The sequence below is a fragment of the Procambarus clarkii genome, chromosome 43, assembly GCF_040958095.1.
Source record: "Procambarus clarkii isolate CNS0578487 chromosome 43, FALCON_Pclarkii_2.0, whole genome shotgun sequence".
In the NCBI taxonomy this organism is placed as follows: Eukaryota; Metazoa; Arthropoda; class Malacostraca; order Decapoda; family Cambaridae; genus Procambarus; species Procambarus clarkii.
In genome coordinates, this window is record NC_091192.1 from 17781274 (window position 1) to 17808671 (window position 27398).

General features: G+C 43.9%; 1 protein-coding gene across 1 annotated transcript in view; it reads right to left on the bottom strand.

Moving 5' to 3' along the window:
• LOC138373663 (streptococcal hemagglutinin-like) overlaps nt 1-26542 on the bottom strand; it is a 34596-nt gene extending 8054 nt beyond the window's left edge. The window contains exons 1-2 of the mRNA XM_069340008.1: nt 26360-26542; nt 14919-15505 (exon numbers count right to left, since the gene is read on the bottom strand). Coding sequence (XP_069196109.1) covers nt 14919-15505; nt 26360-26542 — 770 coding nt within the window. The remainder of the gene's footprint in view (nt 1-14918; nt 15506-26359) is intronic.
• Nucleotides 26543-27398: the final 856 nt, after the last annotated feature.

The window sequence follows — 27398 nt, forward strand, 5'->3', positions numbered from 1 at the left end:
TTTGATAATAAATAACATTTATGAACATACTGACGGACTCTTAAGGTTACAGAAACAAGAATAAATACTAATGTAACCAATTATTTTTTTGTTTGTATTGGGTTTGAACAATTTAAGTAAATTATGCAAAGTGATAATGCGTGTCAGTAAATAAATCCTTAATTTAACGAAGGAATTTGACAATCATACCAAGAAGCTGACCAACAAAAATTACATAAAGGATACAAAACCATTTTGTTGTATTCTGATAACTTACACGCAAACTACATATGAAAATTTTCTTATGTAATATAGCATCTAAAATATTATAATGCAGGCAAGACGTAAATCTTCATTTTCCTCTGTATATCAGGCGCTGTAGACAAACATAACGAATCTAACCTATCCTTTTCAAAATCAAATTTGGCTCTAAAAATCTAAGCAAAATTTACCAAAATCTAGCCAAGCAAATTCTAATCTAACTTATTTAGCACGACACGTCTGCTAGAACAAGCAGCTAGATGGAGCTGGCAACACTGCCCGTGCCTCACGTGGGCGTGGCAACAATGCAGGTGCAGTGTGACATATCAACCTGGCACCTTGCAAGGCGTGACATATCAACCTGGCACCTTGCAAGGCGTGACATATCAACTTGACACCTTGCAAGGCGTGACATATCAACTTGACACCTTGCAAGGCGTGACATATCAACTTGACACCTTGCAAGGCGTGACATATCAGCCTGACACCTTGCAAGGCGTGACATATCAACTTGACACCTTGCAAGGCGTGACATATCAACCTGGCACCTTGCAAGGCGTGACATATCAACTTGACACCTTGCAAGGCGTGACATATCAACCTGTCACCTTGCAAGGCGTGACATATCAACCTAACACCTTGCAAGGCGTGACATATCAACTTGACACCTTGCAAGGCGTGACTTATCAACCTGACACCTTGCAAGGCATTACAATACACGAAATCACGAAACAGTTTGCGATTTGTATAAGAGAAAAAGACTTAATTATTTTTGCATTTCACGATAAATATGCATTTCGAGAACATTAAAATAAAAGACTAATGCCGTGAGAAGCATTATAGCGTTACATCACACGTGTCGCAGTATCATTATCAGTGGAAAAATTTCAGAAAAAACTTTTAACAAAGCCAAAAAAAAAAAAAGGAATTCTACAATTATATAATTCAAGTCTTAGCGCAAGACAGCGATGCGCCATGGCGAAATATACGACTGGATTCATTTTTTTTTTTAGAATTCAATATATGTAAATATATGGATTAGTTTGGCATCGATGCTAGGTAAGGCACTTATAACAGAAAGTGCTAAGCCATTTTCACTATATTCCTTTTGGAAGGATAAGGGGACAAAGGTGGGATATGAGAACAAGGAGCTGGGATATGAGGACGAGGAGCTGGGATATGAGGACGAGGAGCTGGGATATGAAAACAAGGAGCTGGGATATGAGGACGAGGAGCTATGATATGAGGACAATTGGAGCTGTGATATGAGGGCAAGGAGCTGGGATATGAGGATAAGGAGCTAGGACATGAGGACAAGGAGCTGGGATATGAGGACAAGGAGTTGGGATATAAGGACAAGGAGCTGGGATATGAAGACAAGGAGCTGGGATATGAGGACAAAGAGCTGGGATATGTTGACAAAAGAGTTGGGATACGAGGACAATGATATGGGATATGTGGACAAGGGGCTGTGATAAGAGGGCAAAAGGGCTGGGATATGAGAACAAGGAGCTGGGATATGAGGACAAGGAGCTGGGACATGAGGACAAGGAGCTGGGATATGAAGACAAGGAGTTGGGATATGTGGACAAGGAGCTGGGATAAGAGTACAAGGAGGTGGGATATAAGGATAAGTATCTGGGATATGAGGACAAGAATCTGGGATATGAGGACAAGGAGCTGGGATATGAGGACAAGGAACTGGGATATATGGACAAGGGTATGAGGATATGTACTTATCCAGTACATCCACTTGGGTACCAGTCCAGCCACACGCACTCATCAACATATGTATTCAAGTGACGAAGTATTATTGAATAAAGTACAATATGACGGATTGTTATGCCATGTTGTCAGCAAGGCTCCGTTTACGTGGGCAGATGGTGGCGACCTGTTGCCCCGTTGAGGGCGGCCTGTTGCCCCGTTGAGGGCGACCTGTTGCCCCGTTGAGGGGGACCTCGAAGGGGTTGCCCTCAACGGGGGAACAACGGCCAGCCCCACAACAGCCCCAACAACTGCAGTTTCTGATTATTCCTTTTTCTAAGAAAGGTAGTTACTCCTAACTACCGTATTTGTATTAATTACTTTAGATTAAATAATGTCTGTGCCCGTCTGTGTTTAAGGTCAGACGCTTATGGCTAGTCCTCACTCAACTTAGCAATATTGCACATGGTTGGTACGGGAATGTTATAGGCCAGTTGGGGTCGGCCCCTATGACACCATTAGAAGAATACCGGCTCGCATAGTGACCTCCGTCACCTCCCGCAATTTTCATTGTTTGAAATCGTTTATTTGTTTTCCGGATATTTTGTTAAAGGTTTCCAGCTTTTCGTAATATTAAATTTTATGTTAGAGGCAGGGAGAGGGAGAGATACTGGGGATGTTAGGGAGAGGGATGGGGAGGAAGAGAGAGGCTAGGAGAGGTAGAGAGAGGGTGTAGGGGTAGAGGCAGGAGAGGAGTGAGACGGGAGAGGAGGGAAAGAGAGGAGAGGTGAAGAGAAAGATGGAGATAGAATGAGAGGACGAAGTGAAGGCGTCGCCTGGGCTATAAGTCTTGCACAGTTTCTTCAAGTCTTATGATGACCGGGAGCACTATACATAATACTGTAAAATCATTGATCTGACGTTCCCGGTTATATTAAATTATTTATATCTACAGATACAACTGCTACCAAAAGATATACCGGTGTTGCTAAAGGGTGTACTTCACTGAAACACTCTCCAGCATCTTCAGAGTCAGAGGGGAAGTGAATAATATCGACAGAGGATAATATTTTATGTATGATGTAGAGTGGTAAAGTATTATTACTCAGTTAAAGTGACTGTAATCTTGCCCTGCATTCTTTCTGGTCGGCTTTGACTGGTCAGGGTTAAACTGGTAGTTCTGTCACTCTCTTGAAGATGGTAGAACGTATGTAAGGGGAGAGAGGAAATGTGTTTCCCTGCAAAGTTTGGTGAGGCTAGCCTTAAACCTCTGGCCTTCAATTTTAGACAGATAAACGCTCCCTTATAGTAAAAATATGGAAATCAAGTTCCAGAATTTATATCAAAATAACATCAAATCATAAATTCTAAAAACTAACATTACTAATAATAATATGATTAATTTTTTCATATAGTTGAATATTGAAATAATCTGTGCCACAAACGAATGTTAAATATTACATTCACTCCAAGAATTTTCCTGTTCCAATTCTTTTTTTCCTAATGCATACCCGCTGTGCTTTTATGGTAAAGGATTTCGATAGACGATTTCATCAATTCTTGAAACGGATTTTTGCCTTAAAAAATAAATTGTCACCAGTATATGACGATATATAAGATTAGTGATATATGAATAACATGTAGACATTTTATAAACTATCAGGGAACTTAAATGCCTCCCAGCTTCAACAGGAAAAAGCTTCATGTTCAAGATAAAATAGGAAACAGACAACAGATAAAAAAAAAGTCCTTCGATTCCGTCAAGAGGGAAATTGAATTCGACCAATCAAAGACTTCCGAAATTCGAATCAGCCATTCAAATGAATTAGCAATTCAAATAAACCAATGAGAGGGTTTCACAATCACCACCAACGTCCTCAATACCTTCAGCATAATTTATGGGCAATAGGCTGATTATATATTACTATTTTATATAAAATATTAAATATTATATGTTCAATGCTGGAACACGCAGCAGGACTGTAATTCTGTACTCAGAGTCATTGTAAATCATTTTTTTGTATGGTAACTATTACCTGAAATTTTGGATGAGGTTCAGTTTCAGAATGTCGATAACCAAAACGTATCTGCGCATTCACCTAGTTGAAAAATACTGCCAATTGTCATGATTTTTTATTTTTTTTTATGGTCAAAAAGTGGTAATATTTTGGGCGAGTTGCTGGTCAGAAATTGACTACTGATTTGCTCTCTTATGAGCCTGTTTACATATTTAGGTATATATATATATATATATATATATATATATATATATATATATATATATATATATATATATATGTGTGTATATCACGAAAATAAACACGTGATTAAGAATGTGACAATGTCAGACCACGGAGGAAAATGAAACAGGAATTTCCTTAAGTACTTTCGTATATTAAATACATCTATTAAATTTCTATTAACAACAATAAAATGTTGTTAATAGAAATGTTATCCCTACAGACAAAAATCAGAGGATACAACTGACGATTTACTATAAAACCAGAAAAACGGCCAGCCTACTCATGAGAAACTCTCCAGACACAAAACAGAACGCTTTAAAAGAGACTAACGTCGTCTATGCCTTCAAATGCCCACTTGGGGACTGTAAGCTCCAAAAAACCCAGTATATAGGCAAGACAACAACATCTCTTTCTAGGCGTCTAACGATGCATAAACAACAGGGCTCCATTAAGGAATATATAATCTCTTCCCATAACCAAACCATCGCCAGAGAAATCCTAGTAAACAACACAGAAATCATCGATAGATACAGCGATAGCAGGCGGCTTGACGTTTGCGAGGCACTACACATCAAGAAGTCAACACCAGCAATCAACAGCCAATTATTGCACAACTATATTCTACCCACCTCAAGACTCCGCTCCAATATAGAAGCATCAAGAAATATGGACCAATAGGCTTTCTACAAACACTTCTATTCAATACCCATTGTTTCTGTTCTGTCTTGTGTTGATACTTTTAATACCCTATTAATATCCCCTAGTGTTCTGTCTTGTGTTAATGCCACATCACCCTTCCCACCTCACTCAAATGTAATGCCACATCACCCTTCCCACCTCACTCAAATGTAGATATAAAATCAGGGAAACGCAAGTTCTAATCAGTTGTGTATTTGTGAAGTCTTTGAAAATGTAATAAGTTTTACGAAACGCGCCCGTGTCGCGTCAGACTAGAAATAAAAATGAATTTTGGAGAAGTGATTTTTTATTTACCTCCAACAGTGAAGCGTAATGTACGAAAGATTGAGAAAATTCGTGTTAGAATTATTAATCTTACTTTTTCGGTCATATTTAATAATATATACATATATATATATATATATATATATATATATATATATATATATATATATATATATGCGAACAAGCCTGAATGGTCCCCAGGACAATATGCAACTGAAAACTCACACCCCAGAAGTGACTCGAACCCATACTCCCAGGAGCAACGCAACTGGTATGTACAAGACGCCTTAATCCACTTGACCATCACGACCGGACAAAATGAGGTGATAGCCGAAGCTATTTGAACCACCCCACCGCCGGCACTCGGATAGTAATCTTGGGCATAGCATTTTACCAAATCACCTCATTCTTTGGGGCACACGTGAGGAACACAAATGCGAACAAGCCTGAATGGTCCCCAGGACAATATGCAACTGAAAACTCACACCCCAGAAGTGACTCGAACCCATACTCCCAGGAGCAACGCAACTGGTATGTACAAGACGCCTTAATCCACTTGACCATCACGACCGGACAAAATGAGGTGATAGCCGAAGCTATTTGAACCACCCCACCGCCGGCACTCGGATAGTAATCTTGGGCATAGCATTTTACCAAATCACCTCATTCTTTGGGGCACACGTGAGGAACACAAATGCGAACAAGCCTGAATGGTCCCCAGGACAATATGCAACTGAAAACTCACACCCCAGAAGTGACTCGAACCCATACTCCCAAGAGCAACGCAACTGGTATGTACAAGACTCCTTAATCCACTTGACCATCACGACCGGACAAAATGAGGTGATAGCCGAAGCTATTTGAACCACCCCACCGCCGGCACTCGGATAGTAATCTTGGGCATAGCATTTTACCAAATCACCTCATTCTTTGGGGCACACGTGAGGAACACAAATGCGAACAAGCCTGAATGGTCCCCAGGACAATATGCAACTGAAAACTCACACCCCAGAAGTGACTCGAACCCATACTCCCAGGAGCAACGCAACTGGTATGTACAAGACGCCTTAATCCACTTAATTTCGAGTAAACCAAACCATCGCCAGAGAAATCCTAGTAAACAACACAGAAATCATCGATAGATACAGCGATAGCAGGCGGCTTGACGTTTGCGAGGCACTACACATTAAGAAGTCAACACCAGCAATCAACAGCCAATTAATGCACAACTATATTCTACCCACCTCAAGACTCCGCTCCAATATAGAAGCATCAAGAAATATGGACCAATAGGCTTTCTACAATCACTTCCATTTCAATACCCATTGTTTCGTGTTCTGTCTTGTGTTGATGAAATTAATACCCTATTAATGCCACCTCACCCCATCCACCTCACTCAAATGTAGATATAAACAAAATCGGAGATGCGTAAGTTCTATTCAGTTGTGTATTTGTAAACTAAAGTCTTTGAAAATGTAATAAGTTTTACGAAACGCGCTCGTGTCGTGTCAGACTAGAAATAAAAATGAATTTTGGAGAATTGATTTTTGAATTACCTCCAACAGTGAAAAGAAATGTACGAAAGATTGAGAAAATTCGTCTTAGAATTATTAATCTTACTTTTTCGGTCATATTTAATAATATATATATATATATATATATATATATATATATATATATATATATATATTGTGACGATAATCTCCTTCAAGAGATTGAGCCTGCTCTTCCCTCCATAATTACGTCTTCACAATTATATAAAAAGACTATGGAAGAAATGTCCAACGACAACAACACCAGCAAGGCTTGCCAGGGTGAGCAAAACGTATGCAGCCAGCCACCTGTTCGGACCCAAATCACCAAACTACCCGTTGATCGCTACGGCTCCGCTGATTGGTCGCCGGTCTGGCTGCACCTGCACTCGCCCCCCATACTACCTGATGTCTGGGGTCGCCCCAACATCAGTCCTCAGAATGTTCAGTGCTTTCGTAGCCAGCACTCCTCCCAGCTAGACGTTAGCGTGTACTGAGAGAGGTGGTGGCTTTAAGCCAATATTCCAGCACCTCCCACTTAACTTTGTGTTGCACTTCTTATTATTTTGCCTTAACGTAACTTTTCATTGTGTCATTTAAGTATTCTTATTATTTTGATTCATTGATTTTATTATACATATTTGTTTGTCCATATTTTCATGTTTTGATTTATTTAACGTAATTAAAATTTCATTGTTAAAGTTTACTTGTGTTTTGTGTGTCTTCTCCTTACCTTACCACAGACGAAGTTCCAGTTTTTTCTATTTTTTTTTATAACTATGTGACGAGGCCATACCCCTAGCCTTAAACAGCCGAACACCAACGCGTTACCGTCACAAGTTATATGGGGGCCTGTCCTAGGAGCTTCACTCAGGTACTGGTGCCAAGTGGTAATTTATGGTAAGCGTATTTAACTTTGTTAACGTAGCTTTACTATTTTTCATTCAATTTCATTTTTTATAAGGTGCGGTGTATTGTGCATTACGAGAGTAACATATAGTGAAGGTGAGACAACTTTGGATTACGTGGTGACTGTAGGCCTCAGTCATACTCTTAATTGGTCATCTCTCCCTCCTTGTTATTACTCGTATTTACCATCTATGTCCCTTGAATATTTCTCATTCTGACAGATCATCATATTGGTACCCTGGTACTGTGGTCTGCCCCGGGTCAAGAGTACCCAATCTTCTGCAATCTGACTGTAGGAGGACAAAGAGGGCCATAGTTCCTCTAGCTCGAACTTTAGTTGCTGAATTGGGACCTCAGCAGCAGTTCTCGTCACCAGTTGACACCTCGCACCCCTACACGTCAGTCAGAGATGATGATACATACAACGGTAGGGAATTAGCTTATTTTTTCAGAGCACAAAAGTTCGCTAATTCTGTAAGTATCATATTAAATTCAGTGGGAAAAACTTGCTTTATGTCCTTTAGAGACTTGGCAAGGTATGCCTACATCCTTGGACTACCAATTTTACTTTTGAAGCATTTAACTGTTTCATTTGTTTTCGAAACTTTGTTTCATTTGTTAGTAGGATTTTCTTGCCCTTATTCTCTTACATGAGTACCGGGTACAAGATTTCCTGCGCCCTTGATTTAATTTAATATCTTTCACTTAACGTTAATTGTTAAAGATCACACAGGATAGGTACCAGTTGCCACGTTGTCCTGTTTCTGACATTTCATTATTGAACATTCGTGTACCTTTATTTGCTAATTTCACCATGTTTCGTCTCCAAACTTTCCGTGCAAATCCAGCAGGTGAAATAGGGACTTTAAGTCGTGCCAAGAGGACTGAATTACAAACTCTTGCACATGAGTATCAACTAGAAGTTCCCTACCAAGCCAACAAAAATGACCTACACAACCTGTTGCTGGATTACTATTTAGAGCAAGGTAAGATAGACTCTGACACTCATGAAACTTTCTATATTGCAGATAAAACTGATTTGGCAACGCTGAAACTCAAACTAGAGCTGACCAAGATTGAACGTGAGCAGCAAAGGGAAGCCCTCGAACAACAAGAACGAGCTGCTGCCATACGAAGAGAAGAACAAGAACGAGAAATCACCCTCAGAGAACGTGAAGCTGCTTTGAGGAGAGAAGAACACGAACGCGAGGTCGCATTACTCCGTGAACGTGAACGAGTACAGCTTGAAACCAAACAACGCGAGTTGGAAATACAACGCGAACATGACAAGCAACAAGCGACTCTGGCTCTAGAGTGTCGTCAACGCGAAATCTCCTTGGAAACTTCACACTTCACCCAACGCCAGCAAGCTACTGCCAATCTTCCCGTCAGTTTTAATATATCACATGCAAGTAAGTTAATGCCATCCTTTGTAGAAGCAGAAGTTGATGTTTTTTTCACCACCATTGAAACCCTTGCTAATCAACTCAGTTGGCCTGTCAACCAATGGGCCACACTTCTCAGAGTCCATCTTACAGGTAGAGCTGCAGTCACACTCAGTACTTTGGCGTCTGAGAATGACTACTACACTCTGAAACAAGCAGTGTTAGACGCCTACCTACTTTCCACCGAAAGTTATAGAAGGAAATTCCGTGACCACCTGAAGGCAAGTACCACTACCTTCCTCGAGTTTGCTAACACGAAACGGAGGTATTTCATGAAATGGCTGGAAGCAGCACATGTCTCTACTTTTACAGAACTCGTCAACCTGATGCTTGTTGAAGAATTCTTGAGACGTGTGCCGCCTCCTGTCCGCCTCTACTTAGCAGATAAAGAAGAAACCGACTACCTGAAGTGTGCTAAGTCGGCTGACACTTACAGCCTCATCCACCGGCTGACACCTGAACCATCCTCCAGTAAGAAGTCGTGGTACAGTTACGAGAAGGTGAGCCCCGATCAAGCTGGTTCACAACTGTACTGCAAGTATTGTAGACTCTATGGACATACCATAGACAAGTGTGGTAAGTCTCAATACAAGGGAACCACTGACCAACAACGACCCAAACCAACTCCTCCTAAGTCCGGTAAGCCTGTGATGAATGTTGGTGTTGATGTTAATGATCTTTCTCTTTTCAGTAACCACCTGTATACTGGAACTGTCTCTGCCAACGGTTCAAATCCGGAGGGACGTTTCAAATTGAAGATCTTGAGGGACACAGCGGCTCTACAATCGATCATCTTGAAGTCGGCTGTGCCCAACATAGTCTACACCGGGGAAACAGTCTTCATCACTGACCTCACTGCTACCACTCCATACCCTCTCGCCAGAGTCCACCTGAATTGTCCCTACGTGAACGGGGAAGTCCAAGTCGCCGTCAGGGAAAAGCCTTTTCCCATGCCTGGAGTGCAACTTCTCCTAGGCAACGACTTGGCAGAAGACCTGCAACCGACCAACCTGATCGTCATGGACAAACCCCAGGTGTGTAACTCTGTGCCAATAAATCCTATTCTCGAGTATGTTCCAGCAGAGGTTCAAGAGAGTGATGAAGTTTCTCCTCCGGTTCTCGTGACCACCCGTGCACAAGCCGCACGTCCACAGCCAGCTGACTCTACTGCTACCGCTGTCCCTCAAGACCCTCAGAAACTACCCCCGCATCTGACCAAGTTGGAGTTCCGTAAGTTGCAGAGGGAAGATCTTACTTTAACACCATTGTTTTTCCAGGCTGAGACTCAACCCGACAGTATTCCTGGGTTCTTCCTAGAGAACGACTTGCTCTACCGCAGATATAGACCCAGTAAACTGAAGGAGGAGGACGATTGGGCCAACATCGAACAACTTGTGATTCCCACCAGCCTGCGGCCCACTATTCTACACCTGGCCCACGGAGCATTCTCCCACTACGGCTTCAACAAGACTTACCATGGAATTCGTCAAGACTACTACTGGCCAGGTATGGTAAACAACGTCAAACAGTACGTAAAACAGTGTCATACATGTCAGATGGCAGGCAAACCGAACGTCTCCATTCCCAGAGCACCACTGATTCCCATACAGGTGCCTGCGGAACCTTTCCACAGACTCATAATAGACTGTGTTGGTCCTTTACCTCGGACCAGTTCAGGTAACGCCTACATCCTAACCATCCTGTGTCCTACCACCAGATTTCCCATAGCAGTTCCAGTGAAGAACATCACGGCTGCTACGGTTATCAAACATCTATTGAAGATCTTCACTCAATACGGATTTCCCAGGGAGATTCAAAGTGACTGTGGCACCAACTTCACCAGTGATCTCTTCAAAAGGACACTGGAGGAGTTCAACATCAAACAGGTATTGTCCAGCCCCTATCATCCTGCTTCACAGGGTTCTCTTGAACGTAGTCATCAGACCATCAAAGCACTCTTGAAAAAGTTTTGTAGTGAAACCTCAAAGGATTGGGATAAGCAGATTGACCTAATAATGTGTATTTTCAGAAGTCTCCCCAATGAGTCCCTAGGAGTATCTCCTTATGAGATGCTCTACGGCCGTAAGTGCCGTACTCCCCTTAAGGCTTTCAAAGACTCTCTCAGAGATGCCACCTTCAGTGAGCATCAGAATGTGCCCCAGTTTCTTCAAAACCTTCAACACATTCTAGAGAGAGTCCACCGCTTTGCCCATGATAATCTATTGAAAGCCCAGGTGAGAATGAAGACTCATTACGACCAGACCAGCAAAGTAAGAAAATTCAAGCCGGGAGACTTCGTCCTTGCTTATTTCCCTATCCCAGGTTCACCTTTACAAAACAGATTTTCAGGACCCTACTGCGTCAAAGAGTGCAGGAATAATAATAATTATGTGATAGAGACTCCAGATAGGCGGCGGAAGACCCAGCTGTGCCACGTCAACCTCCTGAAGCAATATAATGGTACTCCTCCCACTGTCTTGATTAATTGTTCTACCTTCACAGAACCCTACATCCACAGTGAGACCATCCCGGCTTCTTCTCCCGAAAGCACTGACAAGGAGTCGGCGCTTTCTAATTCCAAAATCCTTAATGATCTTCCCAAATGCTTTCAGGATAATACTCGTGCTCCTATGCCCTCTTCTAATTCCACTCTCACCTCGTCAGATAAACCCTTCATCCTCCATGTCGACGCTAGGGGTACCGACGTTGGTGGTGTCGTGATGCAACAACGAGGCGAGAAGAATACACCTGTCAGCGACTACTGCTACAAGGATCTACGGAACAATTGGCAAGGAGCTTCTCTTCCTCATCCTGAAGCTTCAGCACTTCACTCCACACCTGAAAAGTGCTCGGTCCACCATCAATACGGACCACACCACCCTACACCTCCTGCAGCACGCCCACTTCTCATCTCAACGTCTTCTACTATGGGCTTGCTACCTGCAGAAATTCAACCTGGAGACACGCTATATCAAGGGTTCTGACAACACCATAGCCGATGCCCTCTCCAGAGTTTATGAAGTAGAAGCGACTCCATCCATTACTCCACCACATAACGACGTACTTCTTCCAGAACCGCAGGCTTCGGGGGAGAGTTGTGACGATAATCTCCTTCAAGAGATTGAGCCTGCTCTTCCCTCCATAATTACGTCTTCACAATTATATAAAAAGACTATGGAAGAAATGTCCAACGACAACAACACCAGCAAGGCTTGCCAGGGTGAGCAAAACGTATGCAGCCAGCCACCTGTTCGGACCCAAATCACCAAACTACCCGTTGATCGCTACGGCTCCGCTGATTGGTCGCCGGTCTGGCTGCACCTGCACTCGCCCCCCATACTACCTGATGTCTGGGGTCGCCCCAACATCAGTCCTCAGAATGTTCAGTGCTTTCGTAGCCAGCACTCCTCCCAGCTAGACGTTAGCGTGTACTGAGAGAGGTGGTGGCTTTAAGCCAATATTCCAGCACCTCCCACTTAACTTTGTGTTGCACTTCTTATTATTTTGCCTTAACGTAACTTTTCATTGTGTCATTTAAGTATTCTTATTATTTTGATTCATTGATTTTATTATACATATTTGTTTGTCCATATTTTCATGTTTTGATTTATTTAACGTAATTAAAATTTCATTGTTAAAGTTTACTTGTGTTTTGTGTGTCTTCTCCTTACCTTACCACAGACGAAGTTCCAGTTTTTTCTATTTTTTTTTATAACTATGTGACGAGGCCATACCCCTAGCCTTAAACAGCCGAACACCAACGCGTTACCGTCACAATATATATATATATATATATATATATATATATATATATATATATATATATATATATATATGTCGTACCTAGTAGCCAGAACGCACTTCTCAGCCTACTATGCAAGGCCCGATTTGCCTAATAAGCCAAGTTTTCATTAACTAATATATTTTCTCTAATTTTTTTCTTATGAAATGATAAAGCTCCCCATTTCATTATGTATGAGGTCAATTTTTTTTTATTGGAGTTAAAATTAACGTAGATATATGACCGAACCTAACCAACCCTACCTAACCTAACCTAATGTATCTTTATAGGTTAGGTTCGGTTAGGTAGCCGAAAAAGTTAGGTTTGGTTAGGTTAGGTAAGTTAGGTTGCCGAAAAACAATTAATTCATGAAAACTTGGCTTATTAGGCAAATCGGGCCTTGCATAGTAGGCTGTGAAGTGCGTTCTGGCTACTAGGTACGACATATATATATATATATATATATATATATATATATATATATATATATATATGTCGTACGTAGTAGCCAGAACGCACTTTCCTGCCTACTATGCAGGGCCCGATTTGCCTAATAAGCTAAGTTTTTCTGAATTAATAGATTTTCTCTAATTTTTTTTCTTATGAAATGATAAAGCATTTATCATTTCATACATTTCATTTCATACAGACCTCATACATATCATTATGTATGAGGTCAAATTTTTGTATTGGAGTTAAAATTAACGTAGATATATGACCGAACCTAACCAACCCTACCTAACCTAACCTATCTTTATAGGTTAGGCTTGGTTGGATAGCCGAAAAAATTAGGTTAGGTTAGGTTAGGTAGTCGAAAAACAATTAATTCATGAAAACTTGGCTTATTAGGGAAGTCGGGCCTTGCATAGTAGGCCGAGAAGTGCGTTCTGGCTACTAGGTACGACATATATATATATATATATATATATATATATATATATATATATATATATGTCGTACCTAGTAGCCAGAACTCACTTCTCAGCCTACTATGCAAGGCCCAATTTGCCTAATAAGCTAAGTTTTCATGAATTAATTGTTTTTCGACTATCTAACCTACCTAACCTAACCTAACCTAACTTTTTCGGCTACCTAACCCAACCTAACCTATAAAGATAGGTTAGGTTAGGTTAGGTAGGGTTGGTTAAGTTCGGTCATATATCTACGTTAATTTTAACTCCAATAAAAAAAAATTGACCTCATACATAATGAAATGGGTAGCTTTATCATTTCATAAGAAAAAAATTAGAGAAAATATATTAATTCAGGAAAACTTGGCTTATTAGGCAAATCGGGCCTTGAATAGTAGGCCGAGAAGTGCGTTCTGGCTACTAGGTACGACATATATATATATATATATATATATATATATATATATATATATATATATATATATATATAAAACACATTGAATATGACCGCACTTGACGCCGTACTGGTATAAATCAACGAGTCCTGTAATTTCTTTTCACTTGAGAATGAACCATAGAGGTTCGAAACGTTTTGCAAATTGTATAATAAGTTTAATACATTCTATAGTAATTCACTTTTTTCTTCACCTTAAAATAACGAAAATGAGTTTTGGAGAACTCCTCTTTCAGCTAAGCCCAGATACTAGAAAAATAGTTAGAGGGATAGAAGCCCTAAATCAGAAGATAGTAAATACTGAATATGCGGTCATAATCAATGAGACACGTTTTAAAGAAAACCTGCTGCCAGTATACACTATATACATATTAATTTCATGAGAGCATGAACTTCCATAGAAGGCTTGATATTTCGATTACAGGTAATCATAACCTTATCCTAGACGCTAAGATAGCCAATTCAGAACCCATCCTGGACATTATTGTAGGGAGTTCCGAACCCATCCTAAACGTCAAGACAGTAGATACGAACCCTTGTCCCAGATTCATTGGCAATACAAAAGTGAACAGGCCAATACAACCAAAATAAAAAACAGTTCAAGCAAAACAACAAGAGAAGAGATTAAGCAACTAAAAAAAAAAGCAAGCTAAAGCACCCAAAACCAACCAGCATTAAGCACAAGACTTAAAAAGGTGGAGCCAACCAATCACAGCATCACCAGCGCCCCGCACACCTCCCCTTCCGGGCCTGGGGTGATGTGATATCATCAATCATTGCTCTCTCTGTTGCAGCCTCTGTTGCAGCCTCTGTTGCAGCCACTGTTGCAGCCACTGTTGCAGCCTCTGTTGCAGCCTCTGTTGCAGCCACTGTTGCAGCCTCTGTTGCAGCCTCTGTTGCAGCCACTGTTGCAGCCACTGTTGCAGCCACTGTTGCAGCCTCTGTTGCAGTCACTGTTGCCACCACTGTTGCAGCCTCTGTTACTGCCTCCGTTGCAGCCTCTATTGCAGCCTCCGTTGCAGCCACTGTTGCAGCCTCTGTTGCAGCCACTGTTCCAGCCACTGTTGCAACCACTATTGCAGCCACTGTTGCAACCACTGTTGCAGCCACTGATGCAGCCACTGTTACAGCCTCTGTTACAACCTCCGTTGCAGCCCCTGTTGCAGTCACTGTTGCAGCCACTGTTGCAGCCTCCGTTGCAGCCACTGATGCAGCCACTGTTGCAGCCACTGTTGCAGCCACTGTTGCAGCCTTAGCCACCCGACCAACACGACCGGACAAAAGAGGATGGTAGCCGAGGCTATTTCCATTCCCCCGCCGGCACTTGGTTGGTAATCTTAGGCATGGTATTTTATTAAATCACCTCATTCTTTGGGGCACACGTGAAAAACACAAATGCGAACACGCCTGAATGGTCCCCAGGACTATATGCAACTGAAAACTCATTTTCGGGTGGCTAAGGTGTCCTGTATGCCAGCAGAGTGCTCCTGGCATTATGGGTTCGAGTCACTTCTGGCGAGTGAGTTTTCAGTTATATATATATATATATATATATATATATATATATATATATATATATATATATATATATATATATATATATATATATATTTATATTCGTGTTAGAATTATTAATCTTACTTTTTCTGTCATATTTAATAATATATGTTTACAAGAAAGACTGCAACCAAAATATACATATATATATATATATATATATATATATATATATATATATATATATATATATATATATATATATATATATATATATATATATATTATTAAATATGACCGAAAAAGTAAGATTAATAATTCTAACACGAATTTTCTCGATCTTTCGTACATTCCTTTTCACTGTTGGTGGTAATTCAAAAATCAATTCTCCAAAATTCATTTTTATTTCTAGTCTGACGCGACACTTGAGCGCGTTTCGTAAAACTTATTACATTTTCAAAGACTTTAGCTTACACATACACAACTGAATAGAACTTACACATCTCCGATTTGTTTATATCTACATTTGAGTGAGGTGGATGGGGTGAGGTGGTATTAATAGGGTATTAAATTCATCAACACAAGACAGAACACGAAACAATGGGTATTGAATGGAAGTGATTGTAGAAAGCCTATTGGTCCATATTTCTTGATGCTTCTATATTGGAGCGGAGTCTTGAGGTGGGTAGAATATAGTTGTGCATTAATTGGCTGTTGATTGCTGGTGTTGACTTTTTAATGTGTAGTGCCTCGCAAACGTCAAGCCGTCTGCTATCGCTGTATCTATCGATGATTTCTGTGTTGTTTACTAGGATTTCTCTGGCGATGGTTTGGTTGTGGGAAGAGATTATATGTTCCTTAATGGAGCCCTGTTGCTTATGCATCGTTAAACGCCTAGAAAGAGATGTTGTTGTCTTGCCTATATACTGGGTTTTTTGAAGCTTACAGTCCCCAAGAGGGCATTTGAAGGCATAGACGACGTTGGTCTCTTTTAAAGCGTTCTGCTTTGTGTCTGGAGAGTTTCTCATGAGTAGGCTGGCCGTTTTTCTGGTTTTATAGTAAATCGTCAGTTGTATCCTCTGATTTTTGTCTGTAGGGATAACGTTTCTATTAACAATATCTTTCAGGACCCTTTCCTCCGTTTTATGAGCTGTGGAAAAGAAGTTCCTGTAAAATAGTCTAATAGGGGGTATAGGTGTTGTGTTAGTTGTCTTTTCAGAGGTTGCATGGCGTTTCACTTTCCTTCTTATGATGTCTTCGACGAAACCATTGGAGAAGCCGTTGTTGACTAGAACCTGCCTTACCCTACAGAGTTCTTCGTCGACTTGCTTCCATTCTGAGCTGTGGCTGAGAGCACGGTCGACATATGTGTTAAGAACACTCCTCTTGTACCTGTCTGGGCAGTCGCTGTTGGCATTTAGGCACATTCCTATGTTCGTTTCCTTAGTGTAGACTGCAGTGTGGAAACCTCCGCTCTTTTCCATGACTGTTACATCTAGAAAGGGCAGCTTCCCATCCTTTTCCATCTCATAAGTGAAACGCAGCACGGAACTCTGCTCAAACGCCTCCTTCAGCTCCTGCAGATGTCTGACATCAGGTACCTGTGTAAAAATGTCGTCAACATACCTGCAGTATATGGCCGGTTTCAAGTTCATGTCGACTAAGACTTTTTGCTCGATGGTACCCATGTAGAAGTTTGCAAACAGGACACCTAGGGGAGAACCCATGGCGACCCCATCTACTTGCTTATACATGTGCCCATCCGGGCTCAAGGAGGGTGCCTCTTTAGTATAAGCTTGGAGTAGTTTCCTTAGAATATTCTCTGGTATGTCAAGAGGAGTACAGGCTGGATCACGATACACTCTGTCGGCTATCATCCCGATTGTCTCGTCCACAGGTACGTTGGTGAACAGTGATTCCACGTCCAACGAGGCTCTTATCCCTATGGCCCGTGTGCCCCGCAGTAAGTCAACAAATTCTTTTGGGGACTTCAGGCTGAAGGCGCAAGGGACATAAGGAGTCAGCAGGCCGTTGAGTCGCTTCGCCAGTCTGTACGTGGGTGTGGGTATCTGGCTAATGATTGGCCGAAGTGGGTTTCCAGGCTTGTGTGTCTTGACATTTCCATACGCATATCCTTCTTGAGCCCTGATGGGCACATGTATAAGCAAGTAGATGGGGTCGCCATGGGTTCTTCCCTAGGTGTCCTGTTTGCAAACTTCTACATGGGTACCATCGAGCAAAAAGTCTTAGTCGACATGAACTTGAAACCGGCCATATACTGCAGGTATGTTGACGACATTTTTACACAGGTACCTGATGTCAGACATCTGCAGGAGCTGAAGGAGGCGTTTGAGCAGAGTTCCGTGCTGCGTTTCACTTACGAGATGGAAAAGGATGGGAAGCTGCCCTTTCTAGATGTAACAGTCATGGAAAAGAGCGGAGGTTTCCACACTGCAGTCTACACTAAGGAAACGAACATAGGAATGTGCCTAAATGCCAACAGCGACTGCCCAGACAGGTACAAGAGGAGTGTTGTTAACGCATATGTCGACCGTGCTCTCATCCACAGCTCAGAATGGAAGCAAGTCGACGAAGAACTCTGTAGGGTAAGGCAGGTCCTAGTCAACAACGGCTTCTCCAATGGTTTCGTCGAAGACATCATAAGAAGGAAAGTGAAACGCCATGCAACCTCTGAAGAGACAACTAACACAACACCTATACCTCCTATTAGACTATTTTACAGGAACTTCTTTTCCACAGCTCATAAAACGGAGGAAAGGGTCCTGAAAGATATTGTTAATAGAAACGTTATCCCTACAGACAAAAATCAGAGGATACAACTGACGATTTACTATAAAACCAGAAAAACGGCCAGCCTACTCATGAGAAACTCTCCAGACACAAAGCAGAACGCTTTAAAAGAGACCAACGTCGTCTATGCCTTCAAATACCCTCTTGGGGACTGTAAGCTCCAAAAAACCCAGTATATAGGCAAGACAACAACATCTCTTTCTAGGCGTTTAACGATGCATAAGCAACAGGGCTCCATTAAGGAACATATAATCTCTTCCCACAACCAAACCATCGTCAGAGAAATCCTAGTAAACAACACAGAAATCATCGATAGATACAGCGATAGCAGGCGGCTTGACGTTTGTGAGGCACTACACATTAAAAAGTCAACACCAGCAATCAACAGCCAATTAATGCACAACTATATTCTACCCACCTCAAGACTCCGCTCCAATATAGAAGCATCAAGAAATATGGACCAATAGGCTTTCTACAATCACTTCCATTCAATACCCATTGTTTCGTGTTCTGTCTTGTGTTGATGAATTTAATACCCTATTAATACCACCTCACCCCATCCACCTCACTCAAATGTAGATATAAACAAATCGGAGATGTGTAAGTTCTATTCAGTTGTGTATGTGTGAGCTAAAGTCTTTGAAAATGTAATAAGTTTTACGAAACGCGCTGAAGTGTCGCGTCAGACTAGAAATAAAAATGAATTTTGGAGAATTGATTTTTGAATTACCACCAACAGTGAAAAGGAATGTACGAAAGATCGAGAAAATTCGTGTTAGAATTATTAATCTTACTTTTTCGGTCATATTTAATAATATATGTCTACAGGAAAGACTGCTACCAAAATATACTAATATATATATATATATATATATATATATATATATATATATATATATATATATATATATATATATATGCCTATACTTGTATAAACCACAAGTGAAGATTAACAATCTTTGGACAACACCCACCAGTGGGACTCGAACCCAGAAAGCACACACACACACACATATATATATATATATATATATATATATATATATATATATATATATATATATATATATATATATATATATATATATATATACAAACAAGCCTGAATGGTCCCCAGGCATATATGCAACCGAAAACTCACACCCCAGAAGTGACTCGAACCCATACTGCCAGAAGCACTAGCAACTGGTGTACAGGACACCTTAACCACTCAATCATCATCACAATAATAATAAAATAATAATTCTAACACGAATCTTCTCAATATTTCTTATGTTCTTCTTCACTGTCGAGGGTAATTAATAAATTAACTCTCCAAAATTGATTCCTTATTTCTGGTTTGACGCCTGAACGCGTTTCGTAATGCTTATTACATTTTCAAAGACTAAATATACACATAAAATACATCATACTTCGACACCACGACGCTACGACCAAGAGCCCCACATGTAGACGACGCCACGACCAAGAGCCCCACATGTCAACGACGCCACGACCAAGAGCCCCACATGTAGACGACGCCACGACCAAGAGCCCCACATGTCGACGACGCCACGACCAAGAGCCCCACATGTAGACGACGCCACGACCAAGAGCCCCACATGTAGACGACGCCACGACCAAGAGCTCATCATGTAGACGACGCCACGACCAAGAGCCCCACATGTAGACGACGCCACGACCAAGAGCTCATCATGTAGACGACGCCACGACCAAGAGCCTCACATGTAGACGACGCCACGACCAAGAGCCGCACATGTAGACGAGGCCACGAACAAGAGCCCCACATGTCGACGACGCCACGACAAAGAGCCGCACATGTAGACGACGCCACGACCAAGAGCCCCATATGTAGACGACGCCACGACCAAGAGCCCCATATGTAGACGACGCCACGACCAAGAGCCCCATATGTAGACGACGCCACGACCAAGAGCCCCATATGTAGACGAGGACACGACCAAGAGCCGCACATGTAGACGACGCCACGACCAAGAGCCGCACATGTAGACGACGCCCCGACCAAGAGCCGCACATGTAGACGACGCCACGACCAAGAGCCTCACATGTAGACGACGCCACGACCAAGAGCCCCATATATAGACGACGCCACGACCAAGAGCCTCATATGTAGACGACGCCACGACCAAGAGCCCCATATATAGACGACGCCACGACCAAGAGCCCCATATATAGACGACGCCACGACCAAGAGCCGCACATGTAGACGAGGCCACGAACAAGAGCCGCACATGTAGACGAGGCCACGAACAAGAGCCGCACATGTAGAAGACGCCACGACCAAGAGTCCCACATGTAGACGACGCCACGACCAAGAGCCCCACATATCGACGACGCCACGACCAAGAGCCCCACATATCGACGACGCCACGACCAAGAGCCCCACATATCGACGACGCCACGACCAAGAGCCCCACATATCGACGACGCCACGACCAAGAGCCCCACATATCGACGACGCCACGACCAAGAGCCGCACATGTAGACGAGGCCACGACCAAGAGCCACAGACGACGGGTCGCCCCCTCAAGGTTTTATACCTCGCTCTTCCCCCTTGGAGGCAATTTGGGTTTAAGTAAGAGTGAGGGGGAGCAAAGTGAGAGTGGCGGTATACGGCAATGTTCATAATGTGTTGGTCTCCTTGCCTTCATTATATGCAAATGTGCAAGATCCTCACTCCTCTCTTCTGTCCCTGCTGGCTGCCTGGCTGGCTGGCTGGCTGGCTGGCTGGCTGCCTGCCTGGCTGGCTGGCTGGCTGGCTGGCTGGCTGGCTGCCTGCCTGCCTGGCTGGCTGGCTGGCTGCCTGCCTGGCTGGCTGGCTGGCTGGCTGGCTGGCTGGCTGGCTGACTGACTGGCTGCCTGCCTGGCTGGCTGGCTGGCTGCCTGCCTGGCTGGCTGGCTGGCTGGCTGGCTGGCTGGCTGGCTGGCTGACTGACTGCCTGGCTTCCTGGCTGCCTGGCTGCCTGGCTGGCTGGCTGGCTGACTGGTTGGCTGGCTGGCTGGCTGGCTGCCTGGCTGACTGGCTTCGTCTCCACTCCAGGTGTGTCATAACACTCCACCACTGGTAACACCAGGTGTGCCATAACACTCCACCATTGGTAACACCAGGTGTGCCATAACACTCCACCACTGGTAACACCAGGTGTGTCATAACACTCCACCATTGGTAACACCAGGTGTGTCATAACACTCCACCACTGGTAACACCAGGTGTGTCATAACACTCCACCACTGGTAACACCAGGTGTGCCATAACACTCCACCACTGGTAACACCAGGTGTGTCATAACACTCCACCACTGGTAACACCAGGTGTGCCATAACACTCCACCACTGGTAACACCAGGTGTGTCATAACACTCCACCACTGGTAACACCAGGTGTGTCATAACACTCCACCACTGGTAACACCAGGTGTGTCATAACACTCCACCACTGGTAACACCAGGTGTGCCATAACACTCCACCACTGGTAACACCAGGTGTGTCATAACACTCCACCATTGGTAACACCAGGTGTGTCATAACACTCCACCACTGGTAACACCAGGTGTGTCATAACACTCCACCACTGGTAACACCAGGTGTGTCATAACACTCCACCACTGGTAACACCAGGTGTGTCGTGACAGGAGCACCTACAACACTGCTCCTACCAGGAAACATTGGGGTGTTGTAGTGGTGTTGTGAAGCCCGTCCTGGACGCCTTAAGAAGAGACAAAGAACTGTGTGTGTCACGCAGGTAACAGCCGCCAACTGGCCGGGGCTTCCACGACCAATTATCGCGGCCGTTACTCTAATTGGCCAGCGGCTAACGAGGCTTTACTGCGAACGTGTAACGACGACATGCACTTGTTAGTTTGTTGGTAACGCGCGCGCACGCTCGCGTACATCCAAGCGCAAGCAAGCACACATGAATCCCAAAGTGTTAGAAACAGTTGGGCAGTTAAAGTGCCGTTGTGGGCTACATCCTGGGAATGTGTGTGTGTGTGTACTCACCTATTTGTGCTTGCGAGGGTTGAGCTTTGGCTCTTTGGTCCCGCCTCTCAATTGTCAATCAACTGACTTACAGATTCCTGAGTCTACTGGGCTCTATCATCTCTACATTTGAAGAAGGCACTACGGGCTCACTATAGCCCGTGTTACCTGGAACTTTATGTTTCAAGTGGCGAATCTTTAACAAAACAACAACTCTACACTTGAAACTGTGTATGGAGTCAGCCTCCACCACATCACTGCCTAATGCATTCCATCTGTTAACTACTCTGACACTGAAAAAGTTCTTTCTAACGTCTCTGTGGCTCATGTGGGTACTCAGTTTCCACCTGTGTCCCCTTGTTCGCGTACCACCAGTGTTGAATAGTTTATCCTTGTTTACCCGGTCGATTTCCCTGAGGATTTTGTAGGTTGTGATCATGTCTCCCCTTACTCTTCTGTCTTCCAGTGTCGTAAGATGCATTTCCCGCTGCCTTTCCTCGTAACTCATGCCTCTTAGTTCTGGGACTAGTCTAGTGGCATACCTTTGGACTTTTTCCAGCTTCGTCTTGTTCTTGACAAGGTACGGGCTCCGTGCTGGGGCCGCATACTCCAGGATTGTTCATACATATGTGGTATACAAGATTCTGAATAATTCCTTACACAGGTTCCTGAACGCTGTTCTGATGTTAGCCAGCCTCGCATATGCCGCAGACGTTATTCTTTTTATGTGGGCTTCAGGAGACAGGTTTGGTGTGATATCAACTCCTAGATCTTTTTCTCTGTCCGTTTCATGAAGTACTTCATCTCCTATTCTGTATCCTGTGTCTGGCCCTCCTGCTTCCACTGCCTAGTTTCATTACTTTGCATTTACTCGGGTTGAACTTCAACAGCCATTTGTTGAACCATTCAATCAGTCTGTCTAAGTTATCTTGTAGCCTCCTACCATCATCCTCTGTTTCAATCCTCCTCATAATTTTTGCACCATCGGCAAACATTGAGAGAAACGATTCTATACCCTCTGGGAGATCATTTACATATATCAGAAACAGTATAGGTACAAGGACTGTCCCCCGCGGAACTCCACTCGTAACGTCTCGCCAATCTGAGACCTCACCCCTCACACTGGCTCGTTGTCTCCTGTTGCTTAGGTACTCTTTTATCCAATGGAGTAACTTCCCTTTCACTCCAGCCTGGATCTCCAGCTTTTTCACTAGCCTCTTGTGTGGTACTGTATCAAAGGCTTTCTGACAATCCAAAAATATGCAGTCTGCCCACCCTTCTCTTTCTTGCCTTATTTTTGTGGCCTGGTTGTAGAATTCAAGTAACCCTGTGAGGCAGGACCTGCCATCCCTGAACCCACGTTGATGCTGTGTTACAAAGTTCTTTCTCTCCAGATTCTCCACTAGCTTTCTTCGCACAATCTTCTCCATCAGCTTGCATGGTATGCAGGTTAGGGACACTGGTCTGTAGTTCAGTGCCTCCTGTCTATCCCCTATCTTGTATATCGGGACTACGTTAGCTGCTTTCCAAATTTCTGGCAGTTCCCCCTGTTGCCAGTGATTTGTTATACACTATGGAGAGTGGTAGGCACAGTTCTTCTGCTCCTTCCTTTAGTATCCAAGGGGAGATTCCATCTGGGCCTATAGCCTTTGTCACATCTAACTCTAGTAAACACTTCCTTACTTCCCCGCTGGTAATCTCAAACTCTTCCAGTGGTTCCTGGTTAGCTATTCCCACACTTACCTCTGGAATTTCTCCTTGCTCTAAGGTGAAGACCTCCTGGAATTTCTTATTCAATTCCTCACACACTTCCTTGTCATGTGTAGTGAATCCTTCCGCCCCTATCCTTAATTTCATAACCTGTTCCTTTACTGTTGTTTTTCTCCTGATGTGGTTATGCAGCAATTTAGGCTGAGTCTTTGCCTTGCTTGCAATGTCATTCTCGTATTGTCTTTCTGCCTCTGTTCTCATCCTGACATATTCATTCCTGGCATTCTGGTATCTTTCTCTGCTCTCCAGTGTCCTGTTATTCCTATAGTTTCTCCATGCCCTTTTACTTTGCTGCTTAACTAACCTACATTTATGATTAAACCATGGGTTTCTCATCTTCATTTCACTGTTTTCCTTTTGGACTGGGACAAACTTGTTCGCTGCGTCCTTGCACTTCTGCGTGATGTAGTCCATCATGTCTTGGGCCATCTTTCCCCTGAGCTCTGTTTCCCATGCTATATCTGTTAAGAATTTTCTAATCTCCTCATAGTTTCCCTTTCGGTATGCTAACCTTTTGGTTTCGGTATCCCTCCTCGAGTTCAATAACCCTTCTTCAATCAGGTACTCAAACACCAGTACACTGTGGTGGCTCATTCCTACTGGGTCCTCAAAACCGATTTCTCTTATGCCGGAGTCGTTCAGAGCGAAGACTAGGTCGAGTCTCGCTGGTTCGTCATTTCCTCTCATCCTTGTGGGTTCTCTGACATTCTGGGTTAAAAACTTTCTAGTCACCACCTCCAATAGTTTGGCTCTCCACGTATCCTCGCCTCCATGCGGTTCCTTGTTCTCCCAGTCAATCCTTTCGTGATTGAAGTCCCCCATGATGGGCAGGTGGGATCTATTTCTACAGGCAGCAGAGGCTGCTCTCTCAATTATAGTGTTAACTGCCATGTTGTTGTTTTCATACTCTTTACTGGGCCTTCTGTCATTTGGTGGAGGGTTATATATTACTGCTACTACTATTCTTGGTCCTCCCATTGTCATGGTGCCTGCATGCTATGTAGTGTCTGAACCCCTCACAGCCCGGGATGGCCATCTCCTTAAAACTCCATTCCTTTCTCGTGAGTAGGGCCACTCTGCCTCCTCCCCTACCTTCCCTCTCTTTCCGTATTACTGTGTACTCCTGGGGAAACATGGCATTCGTTATGATTCCAGAGAGCTTTGTTTCAGTGAGTCCGATTACTTCTAGGTTCACTTCTTGTGCTCTTTCCTTTAGTTCACTTGCCTTGCTTGTGATCCCATCTATGTTTGAGTACATCACCCTGAAACTGACTCTCTTCTGCTTCTCCTCTGGGGGGGACCTGTGGGATCTGGGGTGAGCTGTAACTGGGAGGATCTGGTACGGGGAGACTGGTGGAGGAGGAAGGGCTTGGGGGGGAGGGGGAGGGGAGGAGGGGGAGGAGGGGGAGGGTAGGGGTTTGGGTGAGAGCGGGAGGGTTGGCGGGGGGGTGATTGGGGGAGGGTAGGGGGGGTGGGTGAGAGGGAAAGGGGGGAGAGTGAGAGGGGGGAGAGTGAGAGTGAGAGGGGGGTGAGTGAGAGTGGGAGGGTTGGGGGTGAGAGGGGGAGGGTTGGGGGTGAGAGGGGGAGGGTTGAAGGAGCATGGGGGAAGGAGAGGCTTTGGGGGATGGGAGAGATGGGGGGGCGTGGGGGGAAAAGGGAGGCTGAGGTGGGTGAGGAAGAGGGGAGGGCTCAGGGGAGTAGTGGAGATGGGAAGACTTAGGTGGGGTGGGGGAGGGTGTGGGGCAGGGGAGAACGGAGGGCTTGGGGGTGGGAGAGAAGGGAGGTCCTGGGGAGAGAGGTAAGTGGGAGGAGGGAGTGGGTTGGGGGAGGGTGTCCTAGGTGGTTACTTAGTGGGGGGGCTGACAGGGCATGGGGCAGGTAGGGTGCCTGTTGGGTAGATTGTGGGGGTGGTGCCCCACTCCCTGTGGTTGTTGCACTGTTTGAGGAGGGTTCCCCACTCCCCTCCACGATTGTAGGGTTCGGGGTTGTGGTTCTCTGAGTCCTTTCTCTCTCCCTGTGCTCCTTCCTCGCGTGTGCTGCCTGCTTTCTCTCTTCCCTTGTCATATCCCTGTGCATGAATACTTTTTTGAACTTCTGTACTTTTGCTAGACGGCTCTTCCTTGCTAACAGTTCCTCTTTCGTGATTTCGCTCATGAATACTGCCTTTATCCTTCGGTCTCGGTCATTGTTGTACTTTCCAAGCCTGAAAACCTTTTCAACATTTTGGTCAGTTCCCTCCATCCTTACCTCTTTAAGGATCTCGGTAACTATGTTTTTGTCCATGTCTCTCCGCTTTCTTGGGCTGGTCCCTGTTTGCTCTTTAATGCCTGCTACTACTTCTTTTTCTCTCTATCAGCCGGCTAGTACATCTAGCTACTTCCTGAGAGGAAGCCACTTCCATGGCAACTTCCCTAACTGCAGACTTCAGAGCTCTTTTTAAGCATTTCAGCAAATGAGAGCTGAGGTGTAGAGGTCCCCTCCACAGTAGCATTCCTGTCTCCCTGAAGTACGGTTTGTGTCTGGTATTGTGGAGGAGTCTCCTTCAGACATCTTATCTCCTCCTTTGCTGCCCTTAGTTCATCCTGCAGGTTGCCTACTGTCTCCCTCATTACCCTCAGTCCTTCACTGAATTCATCCCACATTTGCTGGAATACTCCCTTCATCCAGGCTTCCTGTTCCACCCCATCCTCTGTGTTTGTTCCAGCCGCGATTGTCCTCCTGCGATTGTGTGTGTGTGTGTGTGTGTGTGTGTGTGTGTGTGTGTGTGTGTGTGTGTGTGTGTGTGTGTGTGTGTGTGTGTGTGTGTGTGTACTCACCTAGTTGTGCTTGCGGGGGTTGAGCTCTGGCTCTTTGGTCCCGCCTCTCAACCGTCAATCAACAGGTGTACAGGTTCTTGAGCCTACTGGACTCTATCATATCTACACTTGAAACTGTGTATGGAGTCAGCCTCCACCACATCACTTCCTAATGCATTCCATTTGTCAACCACTCTGACACTAAAAAAGTTCTTTCTAATATCTCTGTGGCTCATTTGGGCACTCAGTTTCCACCTGTGTCCCCCTAGTGCGTGTGTCCCTTTTGTTAAATAGCCTGTCTTTATCAACCCTGTCGATTCCCTTCAGAATCTTGAATGTGGTGA